The sequence below is a fragment of the Schistocerca gregaria genome, chromosome 2 (genome assembly GCF_023897955.1).
Source record: "Schistocerca gregaria isolate iqSchGreg1 chromosome 2, iqSchGreg1.2, whole genome shotgun sequence".
NCBI classification, from domain to species: Eukaryota; Metazoa; Arthropoda; class Insecta; order Orthoptera; family Acrididae; genus Schistocerca; species Schistocerca gregaria.
Genome location: NC_064921.1, coordinates 476,784,404 through 476,801,058, shown reverse-complemented (window position 1 = coordinate 476,801,058; position 16,655 = coordinate 476,784,404). Strand labels below are relative to the sequence as shown.

Genomic DNA, 16,655 nt, shown 5'->3' with positions numbered 1-16,655 from the left:
ATCAGTTGCATGAGACAATTACTTTTCCGATAATCAGACAAACTTTTCTTTTGTCTTTTTATGATGTATTTCTTGGAAGTTATGCTAAAGTGATCTACCAAGTGCTGATATAAATAAACTGAGAGTGATATCAAGTTCTGTTTTGTGTGTTTGGGGGGAATGCATCTGGTTCTGAAGCAAAAGTGCGAAATATGCCTTGCAAAGGTGGTAGGTGCTTTCTCAATTCTAGTTGCTACCTTTTTTTATCATTAGTCTACTGACTGAATTGATGTGGGCTACCATGAATTCCTCTGGTGCTACCCTCCTAATCTCAGAGTAGCACTTGTACCCTACATCTTCAATTATTTGTTGGATATATACCAATCTGTATCTTCCCCTACAGTTTTAATCTTCTTTAGCTTCCTTTAGTATGATGCAAGTTGATCCCTGATGTCTTAACATGTGTACTGTCATCCTATCTCTTTTTGAAGTCAGTGGCAGCGGCCCAAGGTGGATGGTCTCTACAGTGGCAGGACTGAGTTGAAGCGATTTGTTGTTGTGAAGATAATGACCAACAGTTGCTCATGGAAACATCATTCTTAGCCACAAATTTTATTGGAGAAAAAATTACAATGGTTGTCATGACGTTCTATACTGGCAATGCTCCCATGGGCGTGTGCTTAAGACAGCGAATGCTGCGGCTCTGATGTAACAGGCAGCCAGTGTCCTTTTAGGATGCCAGCAACAGGGCAGGAAAGTTGACATGCAGAGACCACGGTACCATGTGAGCCATCTGGATGCAGTTCTGAAGCTCCAAGCTGGACACACTGGAAGGTGCATAAAACTGCCGTGGTTATTGTAGAGGAAGATTGCCATTAGAATGGCATCCACTCTTACAAGGTGGCCTACTGACTGGAAGACACTAAGCCAAAAACAGTGGACATAGTACCAGCAGTAGGAGTGTGATTGATGCATTTCAGATCTCTGATGGCTGCTTGCAGGACAATGTCTCCCCACTAACTGACATAGACTTCCCCTCGTAGATGTTGCTGCAATGCTGCATCTGGCTAAAAATTATCGGAACTGATAAAGCTTCAGCGCCTACTTGTTTTGCCAAAGCACCATTTACAATGATGTATGCAACACAAACCTCTAGCTTGGAGGTGTAGCAATAGGTCTGTTGAAACCATTGTCACCCTGTCTCTCTGTTGTATTGACATTATTGAGTTGCTGACCTGTGCCTCAGCCTGCCATGAGGATTCAACCAGTGGCATTGTTGCATCTTATGTAACTGTGTTTTGTCTGCTCCTCACTTGCCTGCTCCCATAGTCTTTTCAATAGCCATGGCAACTTTTCTATTTTACGCAGTAGTGTTGAAAAATAGTGGCGGCTCTAAACAGTGCTTTCCATACGTTTCTCTCTTCATCGATTCTGCAGAGAACCTCCTCATTCCTTATCTTATCAGTCCATCTAACCTACATCATTTCTCTGTAGCACCACATCTCAAATGCTTAGATTCTCTTCCTTTCCTTTTGCTACTGTACAATGTCGTGCACTCCAAACATACGTTCTCAGAAACTTCTTCCTCGCATAAAGGTCTACGTTTTATACTAGTAGGCTTGTTTTGGCCGAGAATGCTCTTTTTGCCTATGCTAGTCTTACTTCATCCCTCATGGTTTTTTGCTTCCAAGGTAGCAGAATTCCTTAACACCCATATTCTGGGTAAACCAATTTTGTTGTTAAGTCTGTCACTAATCTCATCATCATCATCTTCATATTTCTTTGGTTTATGCTCAGTCCGCGTTCTGCACTCATTAGACTGTCTGTTCCATTCAATAGGTCCTGTAGTACATCCTCACTTTCATTGATGCCAGCACAGTCATCAAGAACTTCTGTCATTGACATTCTTTCATCCTCAATTTTAATCCCATTCTTGAACCTTTCTTGTCTTTTAGTAATTGATTCTTTGACATACAGTAAAGTGTGAAAGATACCATCCCTATCTTATATTCTTTCTAATCTAAGACCTTTGTTTTTTTTTTTTCATTTTCCTGGTTATTGTACATGCAGTATACTAACGGTTTTACATATTGCTTACACCTGTTTTACGCAAAATGTCAAATGCTTTGCACCATTTTCATTATCAAAACGCTTGTTCTGTGTCAACAGATCCTATGAAGACATCTTAATTTTCATTAGACCTAGCTTCCATTGTGAATCACAATGTTAGAGCTGTCTGGTGCCTTTACATTTCCAAAAATGAAGCTGATTGTCATCTAACAGGTTCCTCAATTTACTTTCTTATACTTCTGATTATTATTTTTTCCATGCACTTGCATTCAAGTTAAGCTGGATGTGTGAGGTTTCATGTAATTTTTTCCCTTGCTACTTTGGGAATGAATGCATAGTATTTTTTGTAAAGTCTGATGTTATGTCTGCAGTCTCATAGATCCTACATACCAACTTATATGGTCATTTGGTTGCCTCATCACCACAATGATTTCAGAAGTTCCAAAGGAATGTTTGACTTAATTGATTGCAAAGCTCTTTAAATCCTGACTTTAATATTGGATTATCTGCGTCTTCCATACTGACTCCCATTTCCTCTTCTACCACATCACTGACAAGTTCTCCTCCCCCTACAGGCCTTCAGTCTACTCTTTCAACCTACTGCATTTAAGAGTGGAATTCCCGTTGTACTATTAATGTTGACACCCTTACTTCTGATTTCACCAAAGGCTGTTTTAACTTTTCTATGTGTGGAATCAATCCTTCGAACAATCATTATTTTTTTATTTCTTCCAATTTTTCATGCAGCCATTTTGTGTTGTCTTTGCGGCACTACCTGTTTATTTAATTCCTAACTGACTGATTCCTGTCTTTCCCTGAACAGTTTTTTACTTCTTTTGCTCATGAGTCAGTTGAAGTATTTTTTGTGTTGCCCAATGTTTATTCGACATTATTTTTCTTGTTCTTAAGTTAGTCTATCCTACTTCTGTGATGGCTGTTTTTAGTCATTTTCATTTCTCTTCATCTAAACTGCCCACTGTGGTATTTATTACTGCATCCTTAGTGAACTTCAAATATATCTCCTGTTTCCTCAGTACTTCAGTATCCCACATTTTCCACATTGATTCTTCTGGATGATTCTCTTAATCTTCAGTCTAATCTTCATCATTATCAAGTTGTGATTTGATGTTATATCAGCTCCTGGACATTGGAAGATACATATGGGGGCTGCGCACACCCCCCCTCCCCCCCCCCCCCCCCCCCCCCCTTGCGAGGCCGCCCGCATTGCCATCCGTGCTGTCCCCGCCAGTCAGCTCGCATGCTATTTGTTGTTCATTTCTTTCATCAGTCGACCCTAGTGAGTCGAGTGATTAAAAAGAGACTAATGGTAAAGATTCTTCAATACAAGCAAACGAACATAAATGTCCTTAATAATCATGATTCTGTTATGGAAGTGTTGTTTGTTTGTTCTAGATCTAACTATCCTACTTTGCACATGCTGTGTAAAATATTTGCTTGTCCACCTGCATCTATTGCTACAGTGGAAAAAAGTTTTTCAACATTGCAGCATACAAAGACAGGGCTGAGGTTGACAGTGGAGGAGGATCAACTTAATGGCTTAGCTCTGTTGAACACTCACCCTGACATTGATTGTCCTATTGACAATGTAATTAGCCAATTTTCCAGGAAGAATAGGCATATAGAATTCATCATTTAAGGAAGAGAACCACAATTGTAACTTTCTTATATCTTGAGAGGGCACTGTCTTGTATATGTGTAAAATCAGTTTAAATAAAACATTCTTAAACTTTGCATGTAACTTGGTTATTTTTTTATTACAGTAAAAGTAAATGTAGCTCAAGATACCTTTAGTGCCTCCTCCTTGAGGTTATTCTGTATCTGCCACTGCCCCTGGGTACAGCTTGTAATGCAATATCTCATTTCTGAATCTCTGTCTAACTATGATGTAATCCAGCTGGAATCTTCTTCCCATGTCTCCAGTCTTTTCCAAATATACTCTCCTCCCTCCCTCTTGTGAGTTTTGAACATTGTGTTCACTGTTACTAGCTGAAACTTATTGCATAACTCAATTAATCTTTCTCCTTTCTCAGTACTGTTTCCAAGCCCATATTCTCCTGTAACATTGTTCTCTGTTCCTTCCCCTACTACCACATCCCTATTCCCCATGATTATTAGGTTTTTATCTCCCTTTACAACTGTTGATTTTGATGAGAACAGCCTCATGAGTAAACTGTTCACACTAACTAACTCTCTGCCCTACCTTCCTTTTCAGAATCAATCCTAGTCCCATTTTCTACTTTTCTTATTACTCAATGTTCATCTGTCCATAAATCGTTATCTCCTTTCTGTTTTACTTCACTGGTCCCTATGATATCTGGACTAAGTCTTTGCAGTCCCCTTTTCATATTCTATAGCTTTTTACATTCCACACTCTGATTTTCTAGAATGTTACCGTTCCATTGGTTATTCTAGTGGCTATCTAATGAAATGAGGGTGTAGGTATTAGTGGACAATCAGAGGAAAAAGCTGTTTATCAAAAAAAGGAATTGTTGTATAGTGGTCATAAGCTGACTACATTATGCTTCCAACACAATGTCTTTGTTCTGCAGGTAGTTAACCACTGGCTCATAGGCACCTCTCTTCTGAAGATTATTTACAAATACCCCAAGGGCATTGTGTGTTGTAGACCCAACACTGTATAGAGTCTTTGATACTCAGCTTGTTGTGTGGGGCACCAGTCATGTGTCCAACCAGTATGCGCATCAGGAAACTAATGGTGTTGCTGTTAAGGAAACAATTACTGCCATCATATCATGTGGTTCTGAACACACTTGCCTCATGGATGTATAAGGTGAAGCACAGCCTCCAGTAGCAGCATTCAACTGCTCAAGCAGTTCCAGGCTGGGAGCTGGCTACATTCATAGCTCAGCAATCTGAACTCACTGAGGCCAGCCAGGATGCTGTGTGCTATACTGCACCATCTCAGCACTGCTTCACAGTACTCCACATGACTTGATCCCCATGGATGCTGGTCAACAGCCACTTGGGATGAGAGCTTCCTTGGAGTTGTTTCTGTTCTTCTCAAGTGATTACAAAAGATATTCAGTTGTTTTTAGAACTAAACTTATTAATGAACTTGGGCCATTAATAAAGTGTTCTTAGTTTCAACTTGGGAATCATCACTCACTACAACGTATCATCGAACACATGGGGTGATGATGAGATAAAACTAGGATTTAACAATGGTACTTGTCGGAACATACAAGATACTAGCATCATTTGGTATTTTATATTTCCTTTAAGAGAATAGCGGGTGAAAACATCCAAAAATGCCACATGTTTGTCAGTGAGACATATGGACATTAGGTGTAGTTTGGGAAAACAATATTTTACAAGCTTGCTTATTCAAACAAGGCTCAGTACAGTTTTTCACAGGTATGCTAAGCACTTATTAACCATTTTCATTTTGATAAGTTGAAATCTTCATGAGTTACGCAGTCTTTGGTTGTCTCATTCCTTATGTGGCAAGGATCCTATACATACAAACAGTCCCAATAAAGGCCCCAGATGCAGTCTTGTAGTCTAACTCCTTCATGGGTAGTGGATTAGCCAGTGACACTTCTCTTCTCCATTACTTGTTTCACATTTTTCTATCAGTAGTCATTTCAAGGAATGGTTATTGTTAATGTGAGAAGTTTTGAATGGAGTTATAGTCAAGTAATATCTAAGCTGGCCATCTGTTTACAGTCAATGTACTACATCTGTTTACATTTGGAGTCAACTGTCACTCATATCAGCAAGTGCTAGTTACTGAAAATCAGAATCATTACTTTTCATTTTCCTGTAAATATTTAAAAAGTTCATTTTAAGACTGCAGAATGAATAAGTTTTGTTTCTACACTCTGGTCTTCGCAAACAAAACATATACTATTTATGTATTCAGACTGTAATTAAACAAAACACAGATAGGCACTCTAATGCAAATCACAAAAATGCACGAACTCAAGAAACCTCTTAAACAACTAATCAACATATCATTCTTAGAAGGGATTTTTCCAAATTTCTGAAAGTCAGAATTGGTAAAATGAATACATAAAAAGGAAATGAGGAGAACCAGAAAATTATGGACCAGCACCTCTTACACCAGCTATATCAAAAATATCTGAACAAGCTTAAACCCAGAGACTCACATTTCTGATGAAATTTTGATTAATAGACAAGAACTAGCTTGGCTTCCAGAACAACAAATGCATCACAGATCTGGTAATAAAGGTTATTGAGAATGTCATTACCAACTTGTACTCTAAATATAAATGTGTAGGAGTATTTATGGATCTGACAAAGGCATCTGCCTGTATAGATCACAAAACTGTAATAGAAATTGGGAGTATATGGTATAAGAGAGACTGCAGGAAACTGGATAGTATCATACCTGACAAACATGAGATGACATACAGAGATCATAAAAATGAGAAGAGAGAATATAAGATCTCAAGTGGGAACAGTACTTCTCTGTGCCACATGGATCAATTCTTGGCCCACTGCTTTTAATTTTATGCACAAATCACATCTCAGACATCATTAGTCATTAGTTACTTATGCAGATGACTTAACTCTAATGTTCATGGATAAAGACACAGAAAATGCAAAAATAAAAGCCGACTCTGAAATAAATAATGCTATTCAAATATTTACTGAATTAATATGCATAAAACTTTATAAAAACACACTGCCTAAATTTCAAACTAAGAAACCATCTCAGTTAGAACACCAACAATTGCATAGATGAAAGCACAGCAGAAAACTCCAAGTGCACTAAATTCCTTGGAGTAATAATCAATGAAAATGTAAACTGGAATAAACACATTGAATTTATGCGGATGGTAAAATGGGTTCAAACCTACATGTACTGCATAAACTCAACTACCTAAAAGACACAAATAATATGAAAATGATATACTATGCACTATCCAACAGTAAGTTGTGGCATATTTTGTAGGGAGACACCTCCAATACAAACATTAACAGAATATTCAAACTATAAAACAGAGAAATAAGAATGATAGCCAACCTTAAATGGAGAGAATCCTGCAGTTCAGCATTTAAAGTTCATAAGATCTTAATACTTCCCAACAAATACCTATATGAGCTCCAGTGTGGACAAAATTCAAATATGCTTCTGATACTGAAGATAAGAAGAGACACCATAACCATGACACAAGAAACAAGGCCTCTTCCGTGAACACCTATACAACACTGTGAAATACAAAATAACACCATCATATGCAGGACCAAAAGCCCTAGAAGAACTACCTTCAAACTTGAGAGAGATAAACAGTAAAAATATTTGCAAAAAATCTCTCAAAACTTATTGATAAAAAAACTGTTGTTATAGTATTAATGATTTTATGCACTACAGTTAAACTGTAAGACAAAGTGCAATAGAACTACTGTATCAAAAAGAAATGTCAGTTACACGTACAGGTACAATCAGCATAAATGATGTAAAGAAAAACAGTAATTTACCACAAAATAGGCTACAATATTATTGTAAAAAATCATAATTTGCTAAATGCTTAGTAAATAATGCATATTTATCATTACATGTAATATAGGCCTAGTTGTATGCAATGTTTCTGGTCTATGGAGCCAATAAACAAATAAAAATATTGTTGGAAAATTGATCAGAAAACTTATGGAAGGAGTCCCCTTATAAGTTAATATTTTTTTGGTGATTCTGAAGGTTTCTATTTTAAAGATTTAATGCCTAACTATCTGAAATCTACTATACCACATTATCCTGATGATTGACATTGGCACCATGCTTGAGCAACTGTTTCACCACTTCCACATGACCATCAGCAGCAGCTCGCTGGAGAGCACTACAGCCCAACTGAAATAACACAATATACTCTCTGACAAATTGTGTGATGTGTGTCAGTTTTAACATAATTTTAAATAAAATTTGAAAAATAATTCAGATAATAATAAATTTAAGAGAAGTAAACTGTCTACAATTTATGATAGTTGTGATAACAAATAACTGTTTACTGGATGGGAAGCATAATTATTAACATGCAAGCAAGTAAATTATTTGCAACAAAAGATCTCTGTGTTTATAGACATTTAGAAGAAATACATGCTGCTGACAACTAAAGTGTCTCCCTCATAACATTTCATTTTCCCTTTGAAACTGACTTCTGGTGTTAATGTTCCAATAGATGGTTGATAACTGTGCTTGCCTACAGCAGCGAATATCTTCTGTGTATTACCTGATTTCACCAAGGAAAACTTAATTTCAGATTGTGTTAATTATGATCTAACACCCCAATTGCTTAACAGAGCATTTTCTTGGGTAGAAGTCTCCTTCTGTAAGCTCTTTGTACCAGTAGTGTAGTAAGGCAAAGAGTTTGGGCAGACATATGTCTGCTTGTGTCTGTATGTGTGTGGATGGATATGTGTGTGTGTGCGAATGTTTACCTGTCCCTTTTTCCCCCTAAGGTAAGTCTTTGCGTTCCCGGGATTGGAATATCTCCTTACCATCTCCCTTAAAACCGACATCCTTTCGTCTTTCCCTCTCCTTCTCTTTTTCCTGATGAAACAACTGTGGGTTGCAAAAGCTTGAATTTTGTGTGTGTGTTTGTGTCTCTATCAACATACCAATGCATTCGTTTGGTAAGTTACATCATCTTTGTTTTTAGATGTATTATTCCCACATGGAATGTTTCCCTCTATTACACACACACACACACACACACACACACACACACACACTTATGCAATGAGTGCATATTGCTTATAGGAATGATGATTGTTTAATATGGATATTCTAATCTGTTTCACCTGTGTATGGGAGATATCTTGGTCAGTTCTATAGGTAGCAGAATTTGACGGGCGGTAAAGAAACCAGCCACTGTAATATCTATGAGATGAGAAGTGGACGATAGCAGTATATAAATCATGAATTAACTTTGTCGCAGTTTGCACTTTATTTTTATGAGGTTATAATGTAATATATTGTTGTAAATGGGTTGAAGTGTTCAATTTGGCCAAATTAAAAGTTGGTGGTTGTCTATCATCTGACATCTGGAGAAAGCATGGATCCAGCATGAGTCACAGTTTTGTAGCATTTTTGCAGTAATATAAGACAAACTATAACACTTTCTCTATCCTGAGTTTGATTGGGTAGCATCTGAGCTGAGTAATTTGAGTAGTTTAATTTTTAGGTGAGATTCAAGTAAAGATTGGGTCTGAAGTGGAAAAGTTGAATTTTGTTTGGTTGGTACTATGCTCGTCCACATCAGTGAATATCTTCAGTGCATCACCTCACCCTTTCTCAGGAAAAACTTAATTTCAAATTGCATTGACTATGATGTAATGCCTCACTAGTATGGCATTTTCTTGGTAGAAAGTCCCATATTGCAAGCTTCAATTAGAAATAATTTATATTATATTATTTTGTAGGACATCTAAGAGGCACAGGAAATAGATAGAAGCTGGAAAGTGTTTTTAAGTTTATCAGAATTCTACACATCAACTGTAAGTGAACGTATTAATAAATGTGTTTTTTTGTTTAAAGCAGATAAATGAATTTTTAATAACTAGACAGCAACACTGAACATTTTATCACTGTATTCTGAAGCAATATGGGCTTATATTAATATTCTGGGATCATTCTGATAGTTTGATTTGAAATAGAAGGAAAAAATCTTTTAAGTACAAATCTAATAGGATACAGTATTAAAGAACTGCATTCAATTTGCCCACATAAAATGATATGGATGACAAAGATTCATAAAAATGTAATCTCTGCTAAAGAATCTTTCAAAATGGATGGAAGGCAGATTTCTGGAAAACATTTGAGACAGAGCCCCACTGCAGACTGTTAACGAAGGTCTGAGCGTATAGATTAGGTACCCAGATATGTGAATGGATCAAAGATGTTTTGTGTAATAGAGTCTGTTATGGAGACCTAGATTGGAGTGTTAATTGGAGACAAGGATATTGCCAGGAGTGCCTCAGGGAAGTGTGATAGGCCCAGTCTTATTTTCTACATACATAAATTATCTGTTGGACATGGTTGCAGAAATCTGCAGCTGTTTGCTGATAACACTGTGCTGTATGGGAAGGTATTGTCATTTAGTAACTGTAGGAGTATACAAGATAAGTTAAGACAAATTTCTAGGTGTTATGATGAAAGCTGACTTGCTCTACATGTAGAAAAATGTAAGTTAATTCGGGGGCAGGAAAAACAATCACATAATGTTCAAATACAGCATTAGTCATGTGCAGCTTGGCACAGTAACATCAGTTAAATATCTAGGCATAACACTGCAAAGTGATGCAATATGGAAGCACCTAATGACAGTAGTAGGACAGGTGACTGGTCAATTTCAGTTTGATGGGAGAATTTTAGGAAGATGTAGCCCATGTATAAAGGTGACTGTGTGTAAAACACTAGCATGATGCATTATTGAGAACAGCTCAAGGGATCTCCATCAGGTCAGATTATAGGAAGACACTGAAGCAATTTAGTAGTGTGCTGCTAGATTTCTTTACCGGTAGGTTCAATCATTTCATGAGTATTATGGAGATCCTTGATGAACACAAGTAGTGGTCCATGGAGGGAAGAAAACATTATTTTCATGAAAAATTAATAAGAAAATTTAAAGAACTGGCATTTGAAGATGACTGCAGAATGATTCTTCTGCTGCCAATGCCCATTTCATGTAAAAACCACAAAGATAAGATAAGAGAAATTAGTACTTGTACAGAGCTTTTCCCTCAGTCTATTTGTGAGTGGAGCAGAAAATGAAATGACAATGGTATAAGGTACCCTCTGCCATGCACCATACAGTAGCTTCCAAGTATGTACGTATATATAGAAATGTTTCATGTTCTTACAGCAAAACAGTTTCATTTAAATACCAGTAATAACTTATATGAAAAGTTTAGTCAGATGAGGCCTGCTGATGTGGCATACTGATGGATGTGGAGTACTGAAGACACAATCACAGCAACTTGAATTTACCAGTCAACAAAGTATTATCACTGATGTGCATAATATGTGTAGAATTACTAGATACATGTACAAGCCAGCAATCTTTAATAATCGTAACCTGCAATTAATTCCTCTGAATTGTTTTTTTAATTTATCCATGAAGTATTAAAATGATAGTGATGTTTTGCTATGTCAAGCAGTCATTCGCCAACTAAATGGGCAAAGCTTAGCCCATGCAGCTTGTTGTGTTAAAACTAGAGACTAAGAACAATAAATAAAAAGACCAACAATAACTAAACATAATTTTCTGAATAAATGCACTAGAGTGAACCGTGTACTGTGAAACTTCCTGACAGATGAGAACTGTATGCTGGACTGGTACTCAAACCCAGACTCTCACCTTTCACAGGCAAAGCTCTCACCACCTTGCAGCATTGTCTATCTCAACAGTGGCTCTTCTTTGTATTTTACAACACTAGCTCTCCTGTGGGAAAGGAATTGTGGATTAATTTACTGTGACAGCTGACAACCTTGGTCCTTTTCTGAATCATCTTCAGACAACAGAATCTTAAAATTTGTTTTGTTGTTCTTTCAGACAGCCATTCCAGATTTTACTTTGCTATCATTAGAGGTAACTACCAGAGGTAAAACACACAAAAGCCAGAATATTACTTATTCAAGCCATCTGAAACTACTCAGAATAAGATATATGTTCTGGTGAAGCTGCTATATGTTGCTATGTCTTTAATAACTAAGTGTTGACCATGTTCATCACATTTAACAAGGGAATTGCCAGTCAAAGAGACAGTTTGTTTGGATCACTCAAATTTAGAGTGTTGAATTGTGGTGGTTTCAATAGTTCATTGATTCAGTAGTGATATTCAGATGACATTTGATTCAGTGTACTGCCTACTCTTGGAGCTAACAGCATATCAGTTTTGAAACTGCATTATTATTCACACTATTGACTCATCTATCTTTTAGATATTCATACTACTCATGTATCATGACGAGTACGTAGTCACTGAGGTGGGAACAAATCTTTGGACTTCATGAAGGGCAGCTACTACTGATGTAGACGTTGATAACATATTGAAATTTTGAAAATGGTGAGTAAGTCCTGGTTGTTAAAAAGAAAAGTGAAGCAGTTTAACAATCAGATATTTTTGGATATAATGTCTAACAATGAAGAAGTTTGACATTTTGAATGGTTAGTTAGAAAAGTACGGAATGACATCAAATGTTGATTAACAGTAACCGGACAAGATATCATATCTAACTGTAGGTGTGAAATAATAAGATATTACTTCCCCAACAAATAACTGTGTATGAGATAAGGTAAGTCTGTTTCATTGCTCATAATAACAGTATTGGGTGACCAAAACAAAGCTGGCCCAAACAGTTTTTGACATTTTGTATCAACACAATCTTACAGCAAAGACATAATTAGAAAACTACCCAGAATAAATCCAAACATGAGAAAATGTTCTTCAAGTAATACATTGCCTGCAGAAAAACCTGAAAAATTGCAGCTATTTTTAGCTGAACAAGTGAGAATTAAGAGTGTCTTGTAAGAACATTGTCAATACAGACCTATATATCTTTGTCCTTAAAAATGTTCTGTTGTGTATGATTTACTGCCTCCAGACCAATTCTCACATGTTTAGTTCTGCTCCTGAATGAAATGGTGTCGGAACATTTGGGTTCACAGTTTCTAATTTCTTTAGATGATGTTTGGTTCAGCCCATTTTGGCATGTAAATACTTATAACACACACATTTCTTTATTAGAAAATCTTCATCACTACACTGAACAGCCATTATATAGTGTTAAGATCAGTATTTGATGCACAATTTTCAGGCCAGTTTTATTTTGGCAACTCCATATAAGAAATCTCGACTTCCTGTAAGCTCAAAGACTATTTATCAGATACCAAAGGTTTGGACATAATATTGTAGAATAATAATCTTGAACATTGGGACATTATATCTGGGTTGTCGTTGGTTGATGTGAACACATCCTGAGAGCAATGTCTCCCACTTTGATCAAAAGTGGATACAACCTGGAAACTTATGACACGTGATAATGCAGACATTCTGAGCAAAATGGTAGCATGTCAATAAGAAGTAAATGAAGGTAATTGGTGCTGCCCAGAAGATATCAGCAATTATAATTTTCTAACAGTTCTCTTAATGCTTCTGACACGTAGATGTGATTGTACAGCTAAAACTTCATTTTTTAGTCTCCACCAGATTGAACAGACATAATAAAAATGAATAAAGGCAGCAACTGTAATATTATTAATGATAAAAATACAAATAAAAAGAAGAAGAAGAATTGTTTTTTGTGACACATAAATAGAAGGGAATAATGACATAAATGTGTGAATGATGCTATCCTTTTTTTGATTAATAGCCATAAATTGCTTTTAACTAATTGATGAAGGTGTATAAAACAACACTAAAGCAAGACTTGCACTGCACATACCGAATCTGGGATGTTAACATCGCAGCCAGCAAGCAGGAGAGCAGCCACAGTGTCTGCATGGCCTGCTGACGCAGCCAAGTGCAGGGCATTGCACCCATTCTGAAACAAAACTTAGCTAGTCAGTCAGTCATCTGGTTTGTTATGCTAAGGGAACATGCGTTCATCCAGACATTTGTAATAAAAAAATCACTGCAACCCAATTCAACCAACAATCACAGTCATCCACCTTCTCACCCTCTCTCTGAAGCCTTTCCATATATAAATCTTTTACAGTCAGGGTTCTTTACACTCAAAGCAAACTTCATGCTCCATTTACAAAGCAATCATTTTCTGTATTTTAATTAAGAGTAAAAGGCTGTAAACATTATGAAGTATATAAATACACATGATAGAGCTTACATGGGAAAAAGCTTTGGACAAAGTTCATCCAACGGAACATTTCTGAAAAGTTTCCCTCCGCACATAGTGCAGGTTTTCCTTTCCCTGCTTGAATGGTCCTGTTCAGCTCAAGAATGTTGGTCAGGAAAATAAATTTGCAAGTAATTATTGATATCAGTTGAAACATTGCTTACATACAGCATTCACTGATGTTGCCCAAAGGAAGGGTTTGAAACAATGGACTAATAGGAAAAAGATTTGCAACCTCTTGTTGGACTCTTAATTCCTTCTGGACATAAATCTGTCCATGGCAGTATTGGCGAACAGAGGATATGTAGAGATGGACTTATTCTCCTTATTGCTTTATGCCATGCATTACATTTCTTGCTACTTTAATTGTGTATTTTTTTCCACTTTAAGCTACTTCTCTAGCACATTTAAGTGTGGCCTATGAGTACTGTGGAATCTACATCCTGTACCTCTGGAACCTAAAACTTTGATGTTTCCATACTATGTACATGTTTTTGAGAAAAATATGTTTGCAGAATGTATTTCTTTGTTTACACAAGATCATAGTCGCAGATAGCTGAGTGGCCAGTGCGACAGAATGTCAATCCTAAGGGCCCGGCTTCGATAACTGGCTGGATCAGAGATTTTCTGTGTCCATTGACTGGGTGTTGTGTTGTCCTAATCATCATCATTTTCATCCCCGTCAACGTGCAAGTCACTGAAGTGGTGTCAAATCAAAAGACTTGTACCCAGCAAACAGTCTACCCGACAGGAGGCCCTTGTCACATGACATGGTCACAGATCATATCGGTGTGGTACAGTCATTATGGGCAATTGTGTGAATTAAGTGTCCTAACTACAATTTTATTTCCTCAGTGGCTTCTGAAATCTCATTTCTGAATAAATCATTTGCATATCCATGTAACAAAATTATTATAATTTATTACACACACTACAATTTGTTTGCTGTGCACTCATTTATGATAATGGAGAGACTTTGACACCAAGGTTGTAAAGAGTGTCAAACATACAGTTTCTTCTTCATTGAATAAATTACTTAAAACTAAAGTTTCTTGCTTGCAACTAGCCAGAATGACTTTTTCACTCTGCAGCAATTTATGTGTTGATATGAAACTTCCTGACACATTACAGCTGTGCCCCAGAATGGGACGCGACTTTAACCTTCTAGGAAGTGTCATATCAGTGCATACTCCACTTATTCTCTAAACAATCTGCCAGGCTGTTGCTAAGATATGTCTCTGCAATAACCTTTCTTTATCTACATTTATACTCCACAAGCCACCCAATGGTGTGTGGCAGAGGGCACTTCACGTGCCACTGTCATTACCTCCCTTTCTTGTTCCAGTCGCGTATGGTTCGCGGGAAGAACGACTGCCGGAAAGCCTCTGTGCGTGCTCGAATCTCTCTAATTTTATATTCGTGATCTCCTCAGGAGGTATAAGTAGGGGGAAGCAATATATTCGATACTTCATCCAGAAACGCACCCTCTCGAAACCTGGACAGCAAGCTACACCGCGATGCAGAGTGCCTCTCTTGCACAGTCTGCCACTTGAGTTTGCTAAACATCTCTGTAACACTAATACACTTACCAAATAATCCTGTGATGAAACACGCTGATCTTCTTTGGATCTTCTCTATCTCCTCTGTCAACCAGACCTAGTATGGATCCCACAGTGATGAGCAATACTCAAGTATAGGTCAACGAGTGTTTTGTAAGCCACCTCTTCAAGGAGTGCTAGCCCCACACGTTAAGCAGGAGAAATTCTATGATGTTTGAAAGGTATGTGATGAGGTACTGATGGAAGTAGAGCTATTGAAGATGGGTCATGAGTCATGCTTGGGTAGCTGCGTGCGAAAGGCAAAGTCCCGGGTTCACATCCCCATCCAGTACGTGGTTTTAATCCGCCATGAAGTTTTGTGTCTGGTACCAGTTTTTCCATCATCAGGTTAGGGACTTAGAGAGAGAAAGTACATAGTTGGAAGTTCAACTTAACTATTGTGTAAATACATGAGTTTTGTATTTCTAGTTCATCAGCTTGAAATGCCATGGTTTTGTAAGAATATGATAGCAAATATCAGGTTCCACTTTTTAATGGGAACTACTTAAGAAATTGGAAATTTCAAATACAAGGTATGCTGAGTGAATTAGGTTTGTTCGACGTCACTGTAGAAGCACAGACAGAACAAATGAAATGTCTAGTGACACAGAACAGAAACGAAATGAGAAAGGCAAATAATTAAAAAAAATCATGAGCCATCACAGAAAAAGTCATTAAAAATACCTAACAGACAGAATTTGGGCAACCACCTTGAACACGTGACTGGCTGCAGCAGTATATTTCAAATGTTGTACAACTTGTGTGACACATGTGAAAGAAAAAGCATTGCTAGTTAAGTACTTCTACATAAACATTTATTGCAGCTGAAGTTCCATCCAGCAAAAGTACAATGAGTAGGCTTTTCTTAGAATTGGCAAGTTATTACAGTATATGATCTTCTGTAGACATGTGCGACAGTTTACGAAATACGCCGTGTGCCATTTTTTTAAACTATGTTGCATAAATATGATAACTGATAAATTTGTAACAGCAATTGAGACATCGTCTACAGAAAATCGAAAGTTACAGTTTATGAAAAATAGGCTGATTGATCACGTAATTAACATCTGAACTCTCTAAGAAGACGCCTGTAGTAAACTTGGGACAGAACAGTGTTCAACACCTACAGAAACAGTTTCACGCATCAGAAA

General features: G+C 37.1%; 1 protein-coding gene across 1 annotated transcript in view; it reads right to left on the bottom strand.

Moving 5' to 3' along the window:
• LOC126326837 (ankyrin repeat domain-containing protein 6-like) overlaps positions 1 to 16,655 on the bottom strand; it is a 638,792-nt gene that overhangs the window by 53,578 nt on the left and 568,559 nt on the right. The window contains exons 4-5 of the mRNA XM_049995795.1: positions 13,499 to 13,597; positions 7,802 to 7,903 (exon numbers count right to left, since the gene is read on the bottom strand). Of these exons, the coding sequence (XP_049851752.1) occupies positions 7,802 to 7,903; positions 13,499 to 13,597 (201 nt within the window). The remainder of the gene's footprint in view (positions 1 to 7,801; positions 7,904 to 13,498; positions 13,598 to 16,655) is intronic.